We start from the raw sequence: 21,521 nt of genomic DNA, 5'->3' as shown, positions 1-21,521 counted from the left end.
TCTCCTTTGAAAAAAAACTGCCATGCTTTATTTTATTTTTTAACTAGTAATAGACGCGTGCGTACCGCACGGGTCATGTAACATTGTGGTAATCATATAAAAAATAATTATTTTATTTTTTAACTAGTAATAGACCCGTACGGTTACGCACGGGTAACGTAACATTGTGGTAATCATATAAAAAATAATTACTTTGTTAGTACTATCAAATGTTTTTTTTCATATATTATATATAAAAAAATGTTAAATATTTGAATCGCATATGTTGTGGATTTTATTTTCTTATGTACACGAAAACAAATTTTCATATACACATATAAGAAAGTCAATAAAATAATTTTTTTAAAACTCATGATTATTTTCCCACAAAAAAAAACTCATGATTATTTTCAAAATATCAACATCAATGTAGTGTTTCTATTAAATACCTTTTTATTTTATATGCAAAACACTGTTCAATGTTTTCACTGTACTCGTTGTAGATTTTACGTGATTTATCTGCAGAAATAATTTTTTATGTTAATATATGAGAAAGTTGATATGATAAACTCGTAGAAACTCATTAATATTGTCAAAATATAAACATTAATATAGTGTTTCTATTGAATAACTTTTTATTTTATATGCAAAACACCGTTCAATATTTGCACTGCTCCCGTTGCCGATTTTATGTGTTTATATATGCATAAATAAATTTTTATGTACATATATGAGAAAATCGATATGATAAAATTTTGAAAACTCGTGACTATTTTCAAAATATCAACATCGATGTAATGTTTCTATTAAATACTTTTTTATTTTATATTTAAAACACCGATAAATATTTGCACCGCACTCGTTGAAGATTTTATATACTTATATATGCAGAAGATTTTTTTTCTTTTTAACAATATGTAATAGTCAATATGATAAAGTTTAGAAAACTCGTGACTATTTTTAAAATATCAACATCACTGTATTGTTTCTCCAAAATACTGTTAAATATTTACACCGCATTCATTGTAGACTTTATGTGCTTATATCTCCAAAATCAAATTTTATGTATACCGATATGAGAAAGTTGATATGCTTAAATTTTAAAACTAATGATTATTTTAAAAAATTTAACATTATTGTATCGTTTCTATTAATTTTTTAAATATGCAAATTATTAAGAAGATTAAGAGATTAAAATAGATGAGAACTAAATGACGATATAGAGAATTTGTTAGGCTTGGAAGTGATAAATCTGAAAAATGAAGATACGTACAGAATTACTTAGGCTAGAAAGATAAACAAAAATATATATAATATTTTTTTCAAAATGAATAAATTTTTATTTTATTTTGTAAAATGACGATTAAACCCATAAAATTAAGAAGATTGTAAGGATAATTATGAAATTTTACTCGAGTAAGATTTTCTAATTTTCTTATTATAGTATTAGTAGTAGTAGATTAGTAGTAACAGTAGATATTTAAATCTGGTGTGTGCAATTGAATAAACAGTTGTCCATAATTATCATGATAATATATTGGCTTTTAAGAAGGACAATTATGAAATTTTGTTGGATTTTGATTTTGATATTTTTTTAATAAATATATTGTTTTTTTAATAATTTTTTTATATATTGTTAGTAGATTAAAAAAACAAATAATATTTAAAATTTTAAAGTATTCAAAAGACTTATTAATTTTGCAACAAAAATACAAATATTGGTGGAAATTTGTTATATCAACTTATCCGTGGAAGTACAAATTAGGAACATTTTTTTTTATAGAGAAAAAATTGGCTACACCTTTTTTTTTAATTAAAAAACAAATAATGTTTTAAAAGTATTCCAAAAACTTATTAATTTTTCATCCTAAAAAATAAATATTTATGGGTTGAATTTGATGTGAAATTTTAATTGTTACAAGCCCTATAGTGTAAATTAATTAAGATTGTATACCTAAATATAATTATATAAAAATTAAAAGTTACCTTATTAAAATTGATTTTTTTTTTATAGAAAAATTGACTCATTTATTTGACATTTAATGTTACATTTGTATATTACATTTTGATTGGTTGATATCTTGAAAGGGTAAATACCCCCTAAACAAGAGAGGGTAATCTAGGCCTCACCGTCTTTTTTTATCTCATGACATTTCTTTTATGAATACAGTCAGTTTGCTAGTCTTCAAAACAATGCTTCGCAAATCGAGTGTTAATTCTCCGAGTTTACGTTTTTAAGTACCAAAATTGTGTTAACCCTGAGGTAAACTCAGTTTTAGGTAAAATTAGAAGTTTTGACGAGTTTGACCGAGTTAACACTTGGTAAACTTGTGTAAACTCGACCGAGTTTTACGAGTCTACATTTAAAAAAATTGGCTTTTTTTGGGCCCATTTTTTTCAAAATCCAAATCCTTTTCTAGAAGCCCAAAGACTGAAATGTTTACTGAATAGTTACCTTTACAGTAACACGTTGAAATGTTTTTTTTCTTTTTTCTCTGAGTTCTCAAACCATGAACAAGGGAGCACATACCAGTTAGGGTTGCGATTTCGACGGTGGAAATTCAGATTTCGACGCCCGTGATTGCGACGTCGGCTAGGGTTCCGGTGGTGGTGTTTGTGGACCTTTTGAAGAAATTAACTAGTTATTTTTTAGATAGTTTTATTAACAACTTTAGGAACTTGTGAAGCTTTGTTTTTTGGATGGTTTTATGGATGGCTCAAGCTTAGAGACTTATGATACTTATAATTTTGTGCGTTAATATTTATATTTTGATTTGAAGTTAAGCATAACATTTTATTATGATAGTTTGATATAATTTGTCTTTCTAATTAAGTCATATTTTGCACTGTTGATGATCTATTTACAATATTATATTATTTTATATATGTCATGCATATAATAAATTTTAATTTTAGGTAAACTCGTACGAGTTCTCGAGCCGAGTTTACAAGTCGAGTTTACCTTAACAAAACGAGTTGAGGTAAACTCTCGAGTTGCAAAACCTTGCTTCAAACTATCTTTCTTTCCTCAATTTACTTCCCGAACTTTTCTAATCAACTAAAAAGTTCTTAACCTATGGAAGATACCTCAATTTAATGCCTTAACTATTATGAAAAACAACAATATTCTGTTAGCTGAGGGACTAAATAGTTAGATGTGAGAATAGTTCGGAGGTTTTTAATAGCCTTGGGATTAAATCAGTGAGAGTAAATTGACTGTTTAATATTGATTTTACTTCTATTATAGTATCTTGTATGCACCCTATTGCTGATATATCCAATCTCCATTAATACATTGAAAATTCCCTCAAAAAAAATTAATACATTGAAAATGATATTATTTTTTTCGATTTCTTGTGGACGGAGAAATTGTATGTTTGTTGATTTCGTGCATTACCGGATCTGTTTAAAAGATACCTGAATTACGCAAGAAACATTAGACATAACGAGATTTAGTTTACCAAAAAACACTAATTAGTACCAGTTTAGACTAAAATAAAAGAGTGTTAGAGGGTGTGATCCTAGCATTTGTTTTTTTTTTCTCCTTATCTTATTCTCCCTCTTCTTCCTCTTGAGCTTCATCATAAAAAATTTAAAATTCAGATTCATTTCTTCCTCCATTAGAATATGCACCAACAACATAATTACTATAAATAAATAAAAAAAAACAAATGAATGAACAAATTAAAAAGAAAAGAAAAATAAAATCACTCAAGGTACACTTTATTCAAACATCTATTGTATCTTGACCCTTCTTTCAATTCTTCCCCTTCGTCCCCCTTTTTTCTCGTTTAGATTCAAACTACCAAATTCATAACAAGTGGGCCATGCACGTGTTTCTGATCCCTTTAATTGCATGAATTTACACTTTAAGCAATTGAAAAAATCTTTTTATTTTTAATTATTTTTTAATGGCAAGAAATCATAAAATTGATGTTCACAATGATACGGTTTTAAATAGGCGGCTAAAGTGCACTTTTCCCCCCTTAACTTTTAAAAACTTGCAATTTTGGCCCCATAACTATGAAAACTACAATTTTGGCCCCTAAGTTTTAGCCTCATTGCAAATTTGGTCCTTTTGGTCAATTTTGACCGGTCAATGCCCGTGTGGCATGCCAAGTGGGTAATTATTAAATTAAAAAAATAAAAAAAGCCACGTAATCATTTTTTAATTAAATAAATAAAAAATCTAATTAAAAATATTTAAAAAATCAGGAAAATTGAAAAATTAATAAAAAAATTGAAAACAAATTCTGAAAATATTAAAAAATTCTGGAAAAATGAAAAATTAATAAAAAAATTCTGGAAAATTGAAAAATTAATAAAAATAAAAAATTGAAAAAATACGGAAAAAATTTAAAAATTCTGGAAAAATAAAAAAAATCTGAAAAAATACGGGAAAAATTTAAAAATTCTGGAAAAATTAATAAAAATAAAAAATGATTAAAAAAATAAAATAATCTAATAAAATGAAAAATAATGAAAAATTCTGAAAAAAATAAAAAAGATCAAAAAATTCTGAAAATATTAAAAAATTATGGAAAAATGAAAAATTAATAAAAAAATTGGAAAAAATATTAAAAAATTTCGAAATTTTCGAAAAAATTAAAAAGATTAATCATTTTGAAAAAAATGAATTTTTTGAAATTAATTTCGAAATTTTCATTAGTATATATGTCGACTTAGGTTTTTTCAGTGTATTTATTTCAAAAAAAAATTCCGGGAATTTTTGTGTATTTATAAACCGAGAATAAGGGAAAAAATATGTGTATTTATAAACCGAGCTTAGGTTTTTTTTGTATTTTTCGAAATTTCGAAATTTTCATTAGTATTTTTTCCGGGAATTTTTGTGTTTTTATAAACCGGGAATTTTTTTGTATTTATAAACCGGGAATTTTACAATGAAAATTTCGAAATATGCATATTACAATGAAAATTTTGAAATTTTTTTAAATATTTTCCAGAATTTTTATTTTTCATTATTTTTCATTTTAGTAGATTATTTTATTTTTTTACTCATTTTTTATTTTTATTAATTTTTCCAGAATTTTTAAATTTTTTCATTTTTATTAATTTTTCAATTTTCCAGAATTATTTTCAATTTTTTATTAATTTTTCATTTTTCCAGAATTTTTTAATATTTTCAGAATTTGTTTTCAATTTTTTTTATTTATTTTCATATTTTTTTCAATTTTTTATTATTTTTCATTTTTCCAGAATTTTTTAATATTTTTTCTGTTTTTTTAATATTTTTAATTAGATTTTTTATTTATTTAATTAAAAAATGATTAAGTGGCTTTTTTTATTTTTTTTTAATTTAATAATTACCCACGTGGTATGCCACATGGGCATTGACCGGTCAAAATTGACCAAAAGGACCAAATTTGCAATGGGGCTAAAACTTAGGTGGCCAAAATTGTAGTTTTCATAGTTAGGGGGTCAAAATTGCAAGTTTTTGAAAGTTAAGGGGGGAAAAGTGCACTTTAGTCTAAAAAGTAAGGCTTAATTTTTTTTCTGCCTTTTTCTGGAGTTTTTTTTTTATGAAGTTGTTGTTGAGGATGATGAAGAATGAAGTTGTTGTTGAGGACGATGAAGAGATGATGGAAGAAGATGAAGAAAAGGAGAAAGAATAGAGTGTTGGTGGTTCACTGTAATATACGATACACCTTTAGGATCCAAGGGTTCTCTTTTTAAAAAAAGATCAAAGGGCTTACATTCATAAAATTAATAAGATCTATCGTGGACCACTTTCAATGTTGGTCCACCTTAGACATTTATGGTTAAGATATAACGGAAAGGACCAAAAGTTATAACGGCGTGAAACTTAAGGGACCACTTTGAGACTTTTTTAGTTATGAGACTATTTTGAAAAAAACAATTAAGTTAAAGGACCAATGGATCAATTAAGCTTAATTTATATATATGTTGCATGTATTACTCAAAATTTATGGGTATGTCCCTGTGAGTAAGCATATGCATACTTACGGGTAAAATTTTGTTCTTCAACAGTGTAGGCGTGTTTAGAACATCGTAAGAGCCTCCACCACGAAATTTTACAGTTTTAAATGGGAGACAAATTAATTATGAATTGTTTAAGAAGTTCATAATTATGGTGAACGAGAATTAACTATTAATTCATCGTTCGTTTAAAAACTTCAAAACTTCGTGATGGAAGTTTTTATGATATTATAAACATGTCTGCAAATTTGAGGAACAAAATTTGACCCGTGATTGTAAATATATGCTTACTCGGAAATAAATTGAAATTTTGCATGTTTTGGTAGACAAATCAAAATAAATTGAGGCATCTTCAAAATGCTATGAAACTTTGCAGGTCATTCTTATGTATTTTAATAGAGGTGTTTGCAAAAAAAAAAAAATAATAAACTCAAAATTTGATTTCTAGATTAAGGTTTTCATTATTTTGTTTTTTGAGTTTTTTTCACTTTCAAAATTTATAATTAATTTGTCCCTTGTCAGTAAAATATAATGTTATGTAGGAGGTCTTATTTTAACATCCTAAACATGCATGCAAAAATTCTACCACTATATCACTTTACTAGACTTTATGACTTAAAGAAAAAATGGTCCTTTTTTTCACCTCCTCAATTAATTTTAGCAAAAAAATTTTTTACTGAGAAGGCAATTTTTTTGCCACATCATAAAAAAACTCAAGCGGCAAGATTTTCTGCCACGTCAACGCCTCTTGCGTGACTCCACTGTTGGAGGACCAAAATAAGAAGAATCTTAAATTAGAGGGGTAGAATCTGCATTTTTTATTTTACAAGGTTTATTTCTAGACTTCACGTATATTACATGGACTATTATAACAATTAATAGTAAAATGTGAAATCTGCTTGTTTTTTAATGTGTGGGATCCAACCATTGCAAAATGGGAGGTTTCATTTGATGGCAAGTGAGATTTTGGACACCTGGTGTGCTGCATGGAATGTAAATGACAAATTGCATGTGAATGACAACTTGATAATGACAAGTGGCATCTTGCAATAATGCTTATATAGCCTATAAATAGCACCTTGAACGATCATGCACGACACAAAAAAAAAAAAAAGAAGCGTAGACTTACAAGAGACCCTTACTCAAGAGAGAAAGAATGAAAAAAAAAAAACAAGAAGCATACTCTTGCAAGGAGAGCCTTGCTTAAGAGAGAAAGAGTGAACATGGTTATACACTTGGCTCGTTGCATGAAATGCAAGTGAGATTTTAGACACTTGAGGTGTTGCATGGAATGCAAATGGAAAAAACCATGTAAATGAAAACTTGAAAATGACAAGGGACGCGTTGTAAATTAAAAGCAAGAAGCATAGTCTTACACAAGAAAGCCTTACTCAATAGATAAATATTCAATTGGTTATAGACTTGGCATGTTGCATGAAATTCAAGTGAAATGTTGGACACTTGGTGTGTTGTATGTAGTTCAAATGTAAAATTCATGTGAATGATAACTTGCAACTTACAAGTGGCATGCTTATTGTAATGCTTATGTCATATAAATAGCATCTTGGACAAGCACACACAACACCACAAGTAGAAGCAATATCTTGTAAGGAGAGTCTTACTCAAGAAAGAAAAGGTGAAACTGATTATACACTTGGAATGTTGCTTGAAATGGAAGTGAGATTTTAAACACTTGGTGTGTTGCATGAAATGAAAAAGGCAAAATACATATAATTGACAACTTGAAAATGACAAGTGGCATGTTGCATGTAATGCTTATATCCTCTAAATAGTACCTTGGACAAGGATGCACAACAAAACAATAAGCAAGAAGCATAGTTTTATACAAGATATCTTTACTTAAGAGATAAAGAGTGAATCTAATTATACAATTGGCATGTTGCATGAAATTCATGTGAGATATTGGCCACTTGGTTTGTTGCATGAAATGCAAATGATAAAATACATGTAAATGAAAACTTGCAAATGAGAAGTGGCGTGTTGCATGTAAAGCCTATCTTCTATAAAAATCACCTTGACCAAGCACACACACCATAAAAAGAATCAAGAAACATAGTCTTGCACAAGAGAGCCTTATTCAAGAGAGAAAGAGTGAACATTGTATTTCCTGCTTCTTTATCATCATGGTTGAGTTAGAGGAAAATAAAATCTCCACTTCCACATATGACAGGGCAGCTGAAGTGAAAGCCTTTGAAGAATCAAAAGTTGGTGTGAAAGGTCTCTTAGAATCTGGAATATGTGTGACAAAGATCCCACGTATGTTCCATTATCCCAATTTGAACTTGAACTTGAACTCCACTCATGAAAGTGTCTCGTCTTCCAAGTTCAATGTCCCCGTCATAGACCTTCAAAATATACACACAAACCCATGTTTGTATGCTGGGGTACTTGACAAGATTCGAAGTGCATGCAGTGAGTGGGGATGTTTTCAAGTGGTTAATCATGGTATTCCAGTTAGTGTTTTGGATGAGATGATTAGTGGAATATGTAGGTTTCATGAACAAGAAGCCGAGGAAAGGAAACCATTCTATACAAGGGATACAAGTAAGAAAGTTAGATATTTCTCCAATGGAAGCCTTTTTAAGAACCATTCTGCTAACTGGAGGGACACAATTTCTTTTTATGTAAGTCCTGATCCTCCCAATCCAGAAGAAATACCACAAGTATGCAGGTAATGTTTATTGATAGTTGCTTTTATCTGCCACATTCTTCTTAAAAACCGATCTTGACTTATCGAGAAAAAAAACGATCTCATCCGAAAGTACTGCTCTGGACCGAGAAAAAACACAATTTCATTTGGATTCACTCATAAGGAAGTGACTTAACTTTTGTTTTTTTTTTCCTATTTAAAATGTGGGAAACCTTGTTTCAGACATTATTGATTTTTAAGAAAATTTGGGGATAAAAGCGACTCTCGTGTTTATTTTGATTTTGGATTGGGCTTGGTATCATCTTATGTTTTAAATTTAGTCTAATTTATCTCTACAAATCAACTTATAAGGTGATAAGTGTCATTTTATTATATTTTTGTTAGCAAGTTTTATCGATTTCAACGTGGTATTTATTATGCCGTAGTTCTCAATCATCCTGCCACCAATTATTAAAAGAAAAAAAATATAGGCACAAAATGTTAACATTGAAGAGTACTATTCGTTTCATGTTTTAAGTGTTCTATTTAGAACCATAAAGAAAGTTCTATTTAGATATTACTCTTTTTGCTCTAACTAATTTGTCACTTTAAAATATCAAGGAGAATGTGTTAGTTACTTTTTCAAACATTACTCTTATTCTTTTATCAAAAATGCTAAATGTAGCGAAAGAAATTTTCCCGAGAACATAACGAATGAGCGCACTTGTATAAGTTTGCCTTATAAGTGATTGTATCTTTCTTTTTATTTGGGTGCATCAATAATATTGACAAACCAAACTATAATTCTTAATAAATAATAATATATACTAATATATACTACAATTTATGGAAGAGTTGTTCTCTCTATAATTTAGCCACGTATTGACACATAAGGTGGTTCTAAAACATGCAGTGGTGAAATATGCAGTGGCGGAGCCACATGTGGACTGGGGCAGGCCATGGCCTACCCATTTATTCTGTGAAAAGACTATTATACCCCTGAGGTAATTTTAATATTACTACCATGCCACTACCCAACTATCCCACTTTCATTCCATTTTGTTGCAAGTAGCTAAGGGACGAGGAGAATAGAGCTGTTGTTAACTGTTTGTTCTTTATACAAATTATTAAAGTCCTCTATGTATGTTCAGGCTATATTTTTACTGCAGAACAAACCAAAACTATTCTATTTTAATTTTATGTGTACAATAAAATAATGCAACTTGTACAACAATGTTTGCCATTGAAAAGAACTCACCTGTTATTCTGAGTTTGTTTCCTTATGCAAATACTTTTAAGAATTTAATCATCTAGTTGTTATCTTTATTCATTTGTTGACGAGAGTAGAAAAACAAGAGAAAAGAAAGTACTATTACAGTATTTTATAAAACAAGAGAAACATGATTTGATCAATTTGAATTACAATGGAACATATTTATACATATAAGTCCATTTGCTTATTGTATCATTTGCTAAAATTTTGTGCAAATCTTTCTCACTGGCCAATGCTAATGAAAATATACTTATATGTTGCACAGGAAGAACAAGATGAAGAGTCAAAAAATCTATTCATTTTTTATGAGTTTAATTTTTTGATGAAAGAAACCGAAATGGGTCGTATTGTATATTATATGATTTATATATTTTAATTTATTTTGATTGCGGCCACCCCATAATTTTTTGTCTGGCTCCGCCACTGGAAATATGGCTGTAGAAACATGGTGGCTGATAGGTGTGGTTTATCTTTATCATGTGTTGAATTGAAGGTAGTTGAGCAGTGGAAAATTTAGACTAAAATACATGCAGGATGTGAGAAATCAATCCATTCGTGATGTTATCGTGAATTCCTTCTCGCGATATTTAGCACTTCTCTTCTTTTATATCTTAACTAATCTATATAAATTGATCATTCGATCATCCTAAATCCTATTCGAGTGAAATTTTAGTTAGCAACGGTTTTTTAAATACCTTAAAAAGGATAGTAATATTGACCATTTATATTGAGAAAGTATATAATTTCAAAACAAAGAATCCATTCACATAATATTTATGATAATGGTATAAACACAAATGGTATATTTCATCTTTGTTCAAAGTGATAATTTGTGTATTTCACTTGTAAAGCTTATGAATATATTTTTTATTCCTTCTGTCTTTGATGATATTATTATGTATCGGCAGAGACATTGTGATTGAATATTCGAAGAAAGTAAGAGATTTAGGCTTTACATTCTTTGAGATATTCTCAGAAGCGTTAGGCCTTGATCCTTCTTACCTTAAAAAATTGGCCTCACCAAATGGACACTTTATTGCGTGTCACTACTATCCTCCATGTCCTGAACCTGAATTAACTATGGGCGCTTCGAATCACACTGATGGTGACTTCATGACAATTCTTCTACAAGACCATATTGGTGGTCTTCAAGTTCTTCATCAAAATCAATGGATTGATGTTCCTCCAGTGCATGGATCTCTTATAGTAAATATTGGTGATCTTCTGCAGGTAATGTTAAATATGATGACTTAAGTTATATAATAATCAATATTTATGTACTTTCTTGTGACATTACATTAATATTTGATTACATTTATCAATCTTCTTTGCAGCTTGTAACAAATGACATGTTCACAAGTGTTTATCATCGGGTTCTATCCAAGAATATAGGACCTAGAATTTCCATTGCAAGCTTCTTTGTAAACTCATTATCAAAGGGTACATCCAAGGTTATTGGTCCAATAAATGAATTGTTATCAGAAGAAAATCCAGCAATCTATAAGGACACTACTGTGAATGATTTCTTGGCACATTATTATGAAAAATGTCCTGATGGGAGCTCTTCCTTGCAGCCTTTCAGGGTGTGAGTTAAATATTAAGAATTAGATTGGAGCAATATTATGTATTGTCTGGCTTGGTCAACCCATGTCCTTCTTTTCCTATTCCATTCCCTTTGTACTTTTATTTGATGGCCTTCAATTATTTCTTCTTATTCACTATTTTAAAATCTTAAATTCCTTATAAACATTTTTTTTTCTTTTGTAATTGCATAAGCACATAAACAATACAAACAGTGGTATTTATTTACTATTATTAATGTTGTGAATTCGGACTCAAAACTCACACCAATGAAAACAAAGATGTGTGGAGCAAAGGAAAGTGGTAACCAAAATCAAAGTAAACACAAGCAACAACAACAATAACAACACCTAGATCTAATCTAGGAATCAAAGTGAAAAACACAAAACTATAAGCATAAAGAGAGAAGAGAAACAAACACACCAAAGATTGTTGACCCAGTTCGGTCCAACTTGACCTACTCCGGGGGAGAGATTTATCTCTCCAATCCACTATCAATGAGTTCTTACAAGGAGATACAAATGGGTTACAAGAAATTAGCTTCAACAAGCTCTTAAAGAACAAAACCTAATTTCTACCCATTTTCACAATCTCACCAAAGAATAAGACACTCAATGATTTTCACTCACCCAAGATGTTTACAATGTTTCCCAACCCAAGAGAACCCTAATCAAAGACCCTCAACTCTAAAGTTACCTCCTTTGATTTCCCAAGTTTCTCTCTTGAAGCTTTATCAAAAACATGAAGAATGAAGCCTTAAATAGTGTTCAGGAATACGCAGCAACGTGCCACGTTTCCTCCCAACGTGCCGCGTTGGAGCAGGTAACGGTACTGTATTATACCTAATCCGTCTAAGCGTGCCACGTGCCACGTTGCCCCGCAAACGTGCTACGTTTTTTCCAGTGCTTCAACATCCAATTCTTGAGTCAATTTTCAACAATTAATCTAATTCATTTCGATGACTATCGATTTAAAATGAAAAACACACATGATTGAATTAATTTTCCATTCAAAAGAATGAAAAAGAAAACTATTGTTAAATGCTACCATAAATTTAAGTATGTTGTTCAATACTACACTAGTCAATGGAATTGGTAAGCTATATGTTTAAAAGAAAAAGGAAAAGGAATGGTGATATACTGATATCTAGCTATGTTTGGTTATTACTTTCGTTGATACTAAGGTTTTTTTTTTTTTTTTTAAATCAAGATATATCCTTTTTTTTTTTTTAAATCAAGATATATCATTTGCGTAGCATAAAATAATATCACCATATTATTATAATCTATATAAGAGATTCACATCTTGGACTAGATATTTTTTAATATAAACTGGTCAATATAATGAAACATATGATAATGACATGTATATGTACGTACCACTTAGCTTGGTATTATTATGTGAAAATGTGTTTTACATGTTATCATTAACTTCAACACGTGATCATGTAGACAAAAAATGAAAAAGGCTCAAATTATTTTATTCCACTTGCTCATGGAATATAAAATACAAAATGTACTTATTCTTCCACAATCTTTTTTCCTTTTATATTTGAGCATTATCATCATTGACTTTAGGTTCACTGCACAAACACATTTACATTTTCTTCTACTTTCTCATCATGGAGTTAGAGGCAAGTAACGGTTCCAATTCCACATATGATAGAACAGTGGAAGTGAAAGCCTTTGAAGAATCAAAAGCCGGCGTGAAAGGCCTCTTAGAATCTGGAATATGTACGACAAAGATCCCACGCATGTTTCATTCTCCCAATTTGAACTTGATCTCCGATCATGAAAGTGAAGCATCTTCCAAGTTCAGTGTCCCTATCATAGACCTTCAAGATATAAACACTAATCCATGTTCACATGTTGAGGTACTTGAGAAGATTCGAAGTGCATGTAAGGAGTGGGGATTTTTTCAAGTGATTAATCATGGTATTCCGGTTAGTGTTTTGGATGAGATGATTAGTGGAATCCGTAGGTTTCATGAACAAGATGCTGATGCAAGGAAACCATTCTATACAAGGGATAAAAGTAAGAAAGTTCGATATTTCTCTAATGGTAGCCTTTTTACGGACCCTGCTGCCAACTGGAGGGACTCACTTTCATTTTTTGTAAGCCCCGATCCTCCCAATCCAGAAGAAATACCGCAAGTATGCAGGTAATGTTAGTTTTATATCTTTTGGATCGGGCAAAGTTATGTCACTTAAAGATCAATCACTAAGTTTAATTACAAGTTTTTTGCTTAAACTACACTTATAAGTTTTTCTTAAATTTCACTTCTGTATGTTTTTTTCCTTGTCTTTGATGAGATGATTATGTATTGGCAGAGACATTGTGATTGAATATTCAAAGAAAGTAAGAGCTTTAGGCCTGACAATCTTTGAGCTATTCTCAGAAGCTTTAGGCCTTGATCCTTCTTACCTTAGAGATTTGGCCTTAGATTATGGACAATTTCTCTCGTGTCACTACTATCCTGCATGCCCTGAACCCGAATTAACTATGGGAACTTCTAAGCACACCGATATTGATTTCATGACAATTCTTCTACAAGACCAGATTGGTGGTCTTCAAGTTCTTCATCAGAATCAATGGGTTGATGTTCCTCCTCTGCATGGATCTCTTGTTGTAAACATTGGTGATCTTCTGCAGGTAAGTGATGTTAAGTGTAAACACGTTGGTTTTTTCTGTACTGTCTTGTGACATTTAATTTAATAAAGATTACATTTATCAATTTTCTTTGCAGCTTGTAACAAATGACATGTTCACAAGTGTTTATCACCGGGTTTTATCGAAGCATATAGGCCCTAGAGTTTCCATAGCAAGCTTCTTTGCAAACTCAGTAGAGGTTACATCCAAGGTCCTTGGTCCAATAAAGGAATTGTTATCAGAAGAAAATCCACCAATCTATAGGGATACTACTGTGAAAGAAGTCTTGGGACATTATTTTACAAAAGGCCTTGATGGGAACTCTTCCTTGCACCCTTTCAGGTTGTGAATTAAGAATTAGTATGGAGCAGTATCAATTGTTGTGGTGTTGTTGGACTTGGATTTAGTCTTGCATTTTATTATGGTTAACTTCAACTTCAACTATGATTTTCAGTGTGTAGTGAATAAATTGTGTATACACACACAGACACATTATTAAGCAATGTAGCACCAACACTTCATATTAAAAGTGTACCTGTGGTTACATTTAATAACTTTCATTTTCTTTGGTGCACTTCTCTTTGGTGACTGACCTTATAATTTGAACTTTGATTAATCTAAAGTCCTTATTTTTACACCTCCTTTAACAAACCCTGTTAGCACTACAAGTTATTTCTTAGGTGAAAAAACAGTTGAGTATTTCATTGGTGTGAAATCTATTAAGAGTTTCTAATAAAAATGTAAACTTGAGCACAACCCTTTTTTCTATAGACAAAAATGGATTTGGTGGAACCAAAATTAGCCCTTTTAATCCTTACACTATAATGGAGACATCAATCAATAAAGCTGTTAGTGATGCTTGAAAGCATTAGGAGTTTCTGATGTTAAACCTGTAGCACCATTTGGAACATGTTTTGCAACAAAAGACATAGCTAGGTTTTTTAATAATGGGAACTGGTGTGCCTAATATTGTTCTAGTGTTACAGAATGAGACTGTTAAGTGGAATAATATAGGCGATAAATCAATGGTTTCTATTGGTAATAATGATGTGATTTGTTTGGTATTTTTGGATGCTGGATCAGATGCTGCAAAAGCATCTCAAGTTGGTTTTGTGGCTGGTGGTTCTGAAATAATGACTTTAATTGGAGAATAATAATTTGTTGCAATTTGATTTGCCTACTTTTAAGGTATTCTTATTAGTATATTGGTTTCTTAACTAGTGTCCGAGGGCAATTAGTTAGCATTTTTATTTTTTAGTTTATCTTACGTATTTCATTAATGAAGGATAATTTTATAAAATGACTTATAATTTTTTTTTTCCATACGACATTATTTGCACTTTTTTTTTTGACAAAATTCATTTCACTTTTTAATTTGTGTGAAACGATTAGAACATCATTTAATTTGGGATAGAGGGAGTAACATTTAGTTTGCCTTTGTGATCTTTTGAATCATGATTTGATTTGTTAGCATAATCTGGATATCTTGAATCGTGAAGACTCATTTTGGTCCTCATAATTTTATACCGGGAACAAAACAATCCTTCTATTATAATGAATCAGGGACTATTCTATCCCCATTATAAAAATGTCAAGGACTAAATTAATTTTATTTTTGTCAACTGTTAAAAAATTATGAGGGATCAAAATAGTTCAAGATATCAAGATTATGATAGAAAAAATTATTGCTCAATTTTTTTTCTTTCTATAGGTTATTCTTTTAAGGGAAAATTGCATCCACCTCCCCTGAGGTTTATGAAAATGACACTAACACCCCCACTAGTTTTAAAACTTACACTAACCTCCCTTAAGTTTTCCACAAATATACAATCACCTCCCGTGCTACTAACTCTGTTATGTTTTCCGTTATTTTTATATTTTGTTGATGGATGTTTATACACTTCTTGTTTGTAGGCTTTTACCATTATGCTGCTAAATTGATTTCGAATACAGTGGACTTTTGATTTGATTAACCTAATGAAAGATAATTTCAATTAGCATAAAAAAATGGAATTAGCAGTTTAAATAAAGGGTGAGTGATAGATGAAATTGATAATTAGATGAGTTCCAGCAGAATCATAGTCAATAATCACAGTGCAACATATATAAGGATAAGAGTGGAAAATTAACAATGTGTGAATCCATGTGAAATTAAGAAGGAGAACCCTATAGTTTCTTTAATGTCTGGAATACCTTTGATCCAATACACATATTTCTACTGGGCTGTGGTGGCTGCTGTTATGTTTAGGAGAGGTGATTTTCATAGTTTTTTTAGGTTTCGGTGTTGGCTTGTTGTGCTCTTTGGATATTGTCACGCTAGCTGTTTGGGTTTTTTTCCCAGCCTTTCAAATTCTTGCTTTGTAATCCTTTTCTACCTTTTGGTACTGCTTGTGTTGGAGTTTGATCAATATATTATAGTTTCTTGAATGGATTCAAGAAGAGGTTTGTCCCCATTAACGGTTAATTGAAAATTCTAAACAAAAAAGTTAACGGAAAAAACTAACGGTGTTAATAGTAAGGGAGGTGTTTGTCTATTAAAAGAAAATTTAAGGGAGGTTAGTGTAAGTTTTAAAACTAGAGGGGGTGTTATTGTTATTTTAATAAACCTCAGGGGAGGTGAGTGTAATTTTCCCTTCTTTTAATGATTGTCTTATTTCCCTTTTATGTCCGATTTTTTCCCTTTGATTGTAAGTTGTCCTACCTACTAATATTAGAAGGATTAGGACACATCTATTTATTAATCCTTATGTTGTGATCAAGGTTTCAGATGGTTGTAGATAAAATGATTTCAATTTTGTAAAATTAGAAGTAAATGTGCTTAAAATTTAAGCAATTAAGGTTAAAAAAAAAAAATTACATTCCAATAAACTTCAAGTCTCCAAATCATCGTTTTAATTTTTTTTTTTTTTTTTTTTTTTTTTATGTTTCCATTGTTTCATGAGCAACAATATGTCCTCTGCATATCACCTATATGACAACAACAATTTCAAACTCAAATTATCCGGATTAAGGAAATGTATGAAGATGGACCTAAAAATAATACACCTCGCATTGTACCCAAAAGAAAAGAAAAAAAATTAATACACCTCACAATTATAAGCAAAAATCACCCTCAAAAAATTATAAGCAAAAATCAACATTTTAGATTCATTTATTAAATGATGTATGTGGTCTATAATAAAGACCATATACATCATAAATTGAACAAATTTAAAATATAAATTTTTACTTATAATAGTGACCGGATGGTGTATATAGGGATATAAATAATGTATCTTCAACACATGTTTTCAACCTTTGTGAGGTACTTACCAATGCCCTTAACAATTAACCAAATAAATTTGTAATTCTAAATAGGTTAAAATATGGTATTGGTCCCTGCAAAATGGACCAGTTTTGGTTTTAGTCCCTGCAAAAAAAACTTATAGTTTTTGGTCCCTGCAAAAATAGGTCAGTTTTGGTTTTAGTCCCTGCAATTTTTTTTTTAATAGTTTTTGGTCCCTGCAAAAATAGGCCAGTTTTGGTTTTAGTCCTGTTTTATCTTGGTTTTCGGGTGTCAAACATTGATTACGTTTGAACCTTTTAAACCGGTGATATCTTATTTTTCTTGGGAAGGGAAAAAGTAAGCAAAACCCTTGAGAATCGAGGTCCGGGAGTTGTTTTCGCTACGGGAAGGTGTTAGGCACCCATAACGACTATAGTATCCTATAGGAACCGTCTTTAATTTCTACGCGCGCGCTTTATTTTTAAATGCTATTTTGAAAGTGTTTATTAAACCTAAGAATGTTCTAAGTGAAGAATTGGAGGGAGAAGAATGTTTTTGGATTTTTATTTTAGTTGAATTGAAGGAATTTTGTTCCTTGCCTACGTACCCGTTTAAGGGATCAAATCCACCGTAGTTCTCTTTCAAAAAATGTTTTTTGTTTTTTGATAGATCTCTGGCAAGTGCACCAAATACTATCGAAGTAGTAAAAATATCGTTCCCACGAGGACTGTTTTTAACTTCAATAATTCAATCGCGTTATAAAAGTAGGATGTATAAAGGTTTATTTTTGTTTGCCACTAGGCAGTAGATTGGGTTTGATTTTATGAAATCAAATAAAAGAATAAGATTTGATTAAGAAAATATGGAGAGAGATGAGATCAGGTCTTCGAATCCTCTATGTTTCCCCTAATTGGTTACTGCACCTATTATTACCAATGATTTTCTAGTTTCACGATAGTTAACAAATTAGCCCTAATCAATCCCTTGAGTTAGGACCCTCTTCTTAAACTACAGCCCCTAATTCCTTAGGTGGTCTAATAATCCTTGAAGGTTTTACGAACGTTAACCTAATATCACTAACAAACGATTATCTATTCCTAGATTAACCATATTTATCAGAACAATTCAATTAGGTCTAAGTCGAAAGCTATGGTCAGTAGTCATTCGTTCTCACAAAATCATGTTTATATTTGATCAGGATATAAAAAGCATTAAGAACAATTGAATTGAATAAAGACTAGAAATTCATTAATAAACAATAGAGTTTCACAGCAACATAATATCAATTAGGGTTACATAGGTTCATCTCCGACCTAATCTCTAAGAGATTTAGCTACTCATAATTGAGTTTACAAATAGCATAATCAATGGAAGAATTAAAACATACATAAACTGGTTTAGAGATGATGAAATCCTCTCCGCTGCAGCCTTCTGGGTGTTAAAATCGCACTTTAGCTCTCCAAAATCGTAATCCCCTTTGTTTGAGACTGACTTCAGCTTAAATAGGCAAATCTGGATCGCCCACAATCGCACCACGATTGTAATAATCGTACTACGATGGCTTCATTACTCCTTAAATTACTTTCTGCTCCTTCTTGAAATCGTATCACGATTAGCTGGATCGTATTGCGATCCAGCTTCTTCAAAAACATGGTCTCTGACTTCAAGAAATCGTATTGCGATGCTGAAAATCGCAATACGATTGGCAGCTTCCAGATCTTCCAAATTTGTTGCTTTTATCATCTCCTGGGCACTTAATGTTGCTTAGAACTCTATCAAAATGTCAAAATAAGTCCTAAAAATTACGTAATGACAGCATGTCATCACAACCCCAAACTTAAACCATTCCTTGTCCTCAAGGAATTTGCTTGCAACAGTGACAAACGACAGTAAAATAACAGTTACCTGACAAAACGATAGTACCCAAAAGTTCATTCTCCTTCTAGCTAAAGATGAGCTAGTTTGACTTGTTCGCATCCACCAATTCACAACTCCACGCATCAATATGAAATAGGGTTCTACCAGTCGACATGCAGGTCTACATATTACCATACGCTTGAAAAGTTTCTAAACATCAATCAAAGTCAATATCATTACACACTTTTGAGGTCTTTAGGGTTATAACGGGGCTTAGGTGAAAGGTGGGATATATTTGGATAAGTAGGCTACACAAAATTTGAGTTAGGCATTCCTACGGAAGTTAAAGCACAAAATTCAATCCTTCGTTCATTCACCTTGTGGAATAACAATCAATGCAAAGGTACTAGAGAGTATTTTTAACATTTAGGGATATTCGAGTTTGAAGTTACTCGGATTTTCAATGTTTTGTCCCTTTGTCCTCATTCAATCTCTTTTTTTTTTTTGATACACCATTTTTGTGTGTATTTTGCATGACAATTTCTTCTCTTTTTTTTTTTTTTTTTTTTTTTTCATTTTTGTTCTCTAATTATCTAGTACCCCCACCCCAAACTTAGTTGGTTGCAAATTCCAATAGCAACCCCAAACTTAATCTTTAGCAACATTCTACAATGCCTTAACTCAGAAAATACATTAAGGGACAAGTCCTAAAAGTCTCTAGGCTTGTAATGTAGTTTGTCACCGAACAAAAAGTTCTAATCCTACCGGCTCACAATTGGTTAAGAAAGGATAAATTCAACAAATTAAAACAGGGTAGGCTTCAAAAAGGCTCACAGGACCAAGCACTTTTGCCTCAGTGTGTAATTGACAAAGACCAATCAATAATAGAGAAACAATGCAAGTTCTAGAAATGTAGTTGCATGGAAAACTAATCTAAATATATAAGTAAATTGAAAAACAAGTTTGGCAATGAACCTTATGGCTGAGATTTGTGGGAGTATGTGACTACCTAGCAACGCCGTACACTTCGCCTTTGAATCAAGTCACCCCTCCTTTTGAACTTTTAGAATACCGTTTCATCAGACAACTGTTACTAAACTGGAATAGGTCACATGAAGCAAAACAAATTCGTCAATAATAAACAAGTGCAGGAGCAATTACAATAGGGAGATAAGTTCAATGGACTTTGACATTAAAACGAAAATAAAAACTGAAAGCATTGAAAAACAAAGTAAATCTAGTGGGTTGCCTCCCACCCAGCGCTTCTTTATCGTCACTAGCTTGACTGCTAAGGATCTTCAGAGGTCCTTCAGAATGAGTGCCACCCTTCCTTTAGGTAGGTCGCCACCTAGGTATGGTTTAACTCTTTGTCCATTTACTTTGAAACTTCGGTCTCCTTCAGGTGTCACTAGTTCAACAGCTCCATATGGTGACACACTTTTGACCAAGAATGGTCCAGACCATTTTGACTTGAGCTTCCCAGGAAACAGCTTCAACCTGGAATTATATAACAAAACTAGTTGTCCACAGTTAATATCCCTAGGTACTAAGTTTTTGTCATGATACCTTTTTGTCCTGGCTTTATAGATGAGTGCATTTTCATACGCTCTAAGCCTCATCTCCTCAAGTTCATTAAGTTTCAAAATTCTTTTCTTACCAGCGGCTACTTGATCAAAATTTAAGGCCTTAATGGCCCAATAAGCTTTATGTTCTAGCTCGACTGGAAGATGACATGCCTTCCCATATACTAACTGATAGGGTGAGAACCCAAGATGGGTCTTAAAGGCTGTCCTATATGCCCACAGTGCGTCATCTAACTTCCTAGACCAATCTTTCCTATTTGACGCAACTGTCTTCTCCAGAATCTGTTTCAGCTGTCGGTTTGAAACCTCTGCTTGACCACTAGTTTGTGGGTGGTAGGGAGTTGCAACTTTGTGCTTAATGTTATACTTTTTGAGCACATTTTCAAGAAAATTATTGCAAAAATGCTTCCCCCCATCACTGATCAATACTCTAGGGGTTCCAAACCTAGTGAAAATATTCTTTTGAAGGAAGTTGACAACCGTTTTGGCATCATTAGCAACACATGGTATCGCTTCAACCCACTTTGTGACATAATCAACACAGACTAGAATATGAAGATGAGAGTAAGAGGAAGGGAATGGTCCCATAAAATCAATACCCCAACAATCAAATGGTTCAACTTCAATGATTCCTTTTAGGGGCATTTCATTCCTCTTTGATATGTTACCTGTCCTTTGGCATCTGTCACATCTTGTGACAAAGTCGTGGCAATCTTTGAAAAGGGTG

General features: G+C 31.4%; 2 protein-coding genes, 1 long non-coding RNA gene and 1 pseudogene across 3 annotated transcripts; all 4 read left to right on the top strand.

Moving 5' to 3' along the window:
• The first annotated feature begins 7,721 nt into the window (after window positions 1-7,721).
• On the top strand, window positions 7,722-11,449 carry LOC146956785 (1-aminocyclopropane-1-carboxylate oxidase homolog 1-like). Its single transcript, XM_085731433.1, has 3 exons — window positions 7,722-8,629; window positions 10,769-11,090; window positions 11,195-11,449. Exons 1-3 carry the CDS (start codon window positions 8,082-8,084, stop codon window positions 11,447-11,449), a joined length of 1,125 nt encoding a protein of 374 aa, XP_085587559.1. The 5' UTR covers window positions 7,722-8,081.
• LOC146956786 (uncharacterized) lies at window positions 9,513-10,255 on the top strand. Its single transcript, XR_015016624.1, has 2 exons — window positions 9,513-9,591; window positions 10,126-10,255. It is a non-coding gene; the product is annotated as an uncharacterized LOC146956786 (long non-coding RNA).
• A 1,553-nt stretch (window positions 11,450-13,002) lies between the features above and the next one.
• On the top strand, window positions 13,003-14,663 carry LOC146956784 (1-aminocyclopropane-1-carboxylate oxidase homolog 1-like). Its single transcript, XM_085731424.1, has 3 exons — window positions 13,003-13,601; window positions 13,771-14,092; window positions 14,187-14,663. The coding sequence occupies exons 1-3, from the start codon at window positions 13,063-13,065 to the stop codon at window positions 14,436-14,438; spliced, it is 1,113 nt and encodes a 370-aa protein (XP_085587550.1). The 5' UTR covers window positions 13,003-13,062; the 3' UTR covers window positions 14,439-14,663.
• LOC146956783 (putative aspartic proteinase GIP2) lies at window positions 14,511-15,316 on the top strand (annotated as a pseudogene).
• The last annotated feature ends 6,205 nt before the right edge of the window (window positions 15,317-21,521 follow it).

The sequence above is a fragment of the Medicago sativa genome, chromosome 1 (genome assembly GCF_051527215.1).
Source record: "Medicago sativa cultivar Bolivia chromosome 1, Bolivia_mono, whole genome shotgun sequence".
Taxonomy (NCBI): Eukaryota; Viridiplantae; Streptophyta; class Magnoliopsida; order Fabales; family Fabaceae; genus Medicago; species Medicago sativa.
The sequence above is the reverse complement of the archived record's forward strand: the minus strand, read 5'-3'. Positions and strand labels throughout refer to the sequence as shown.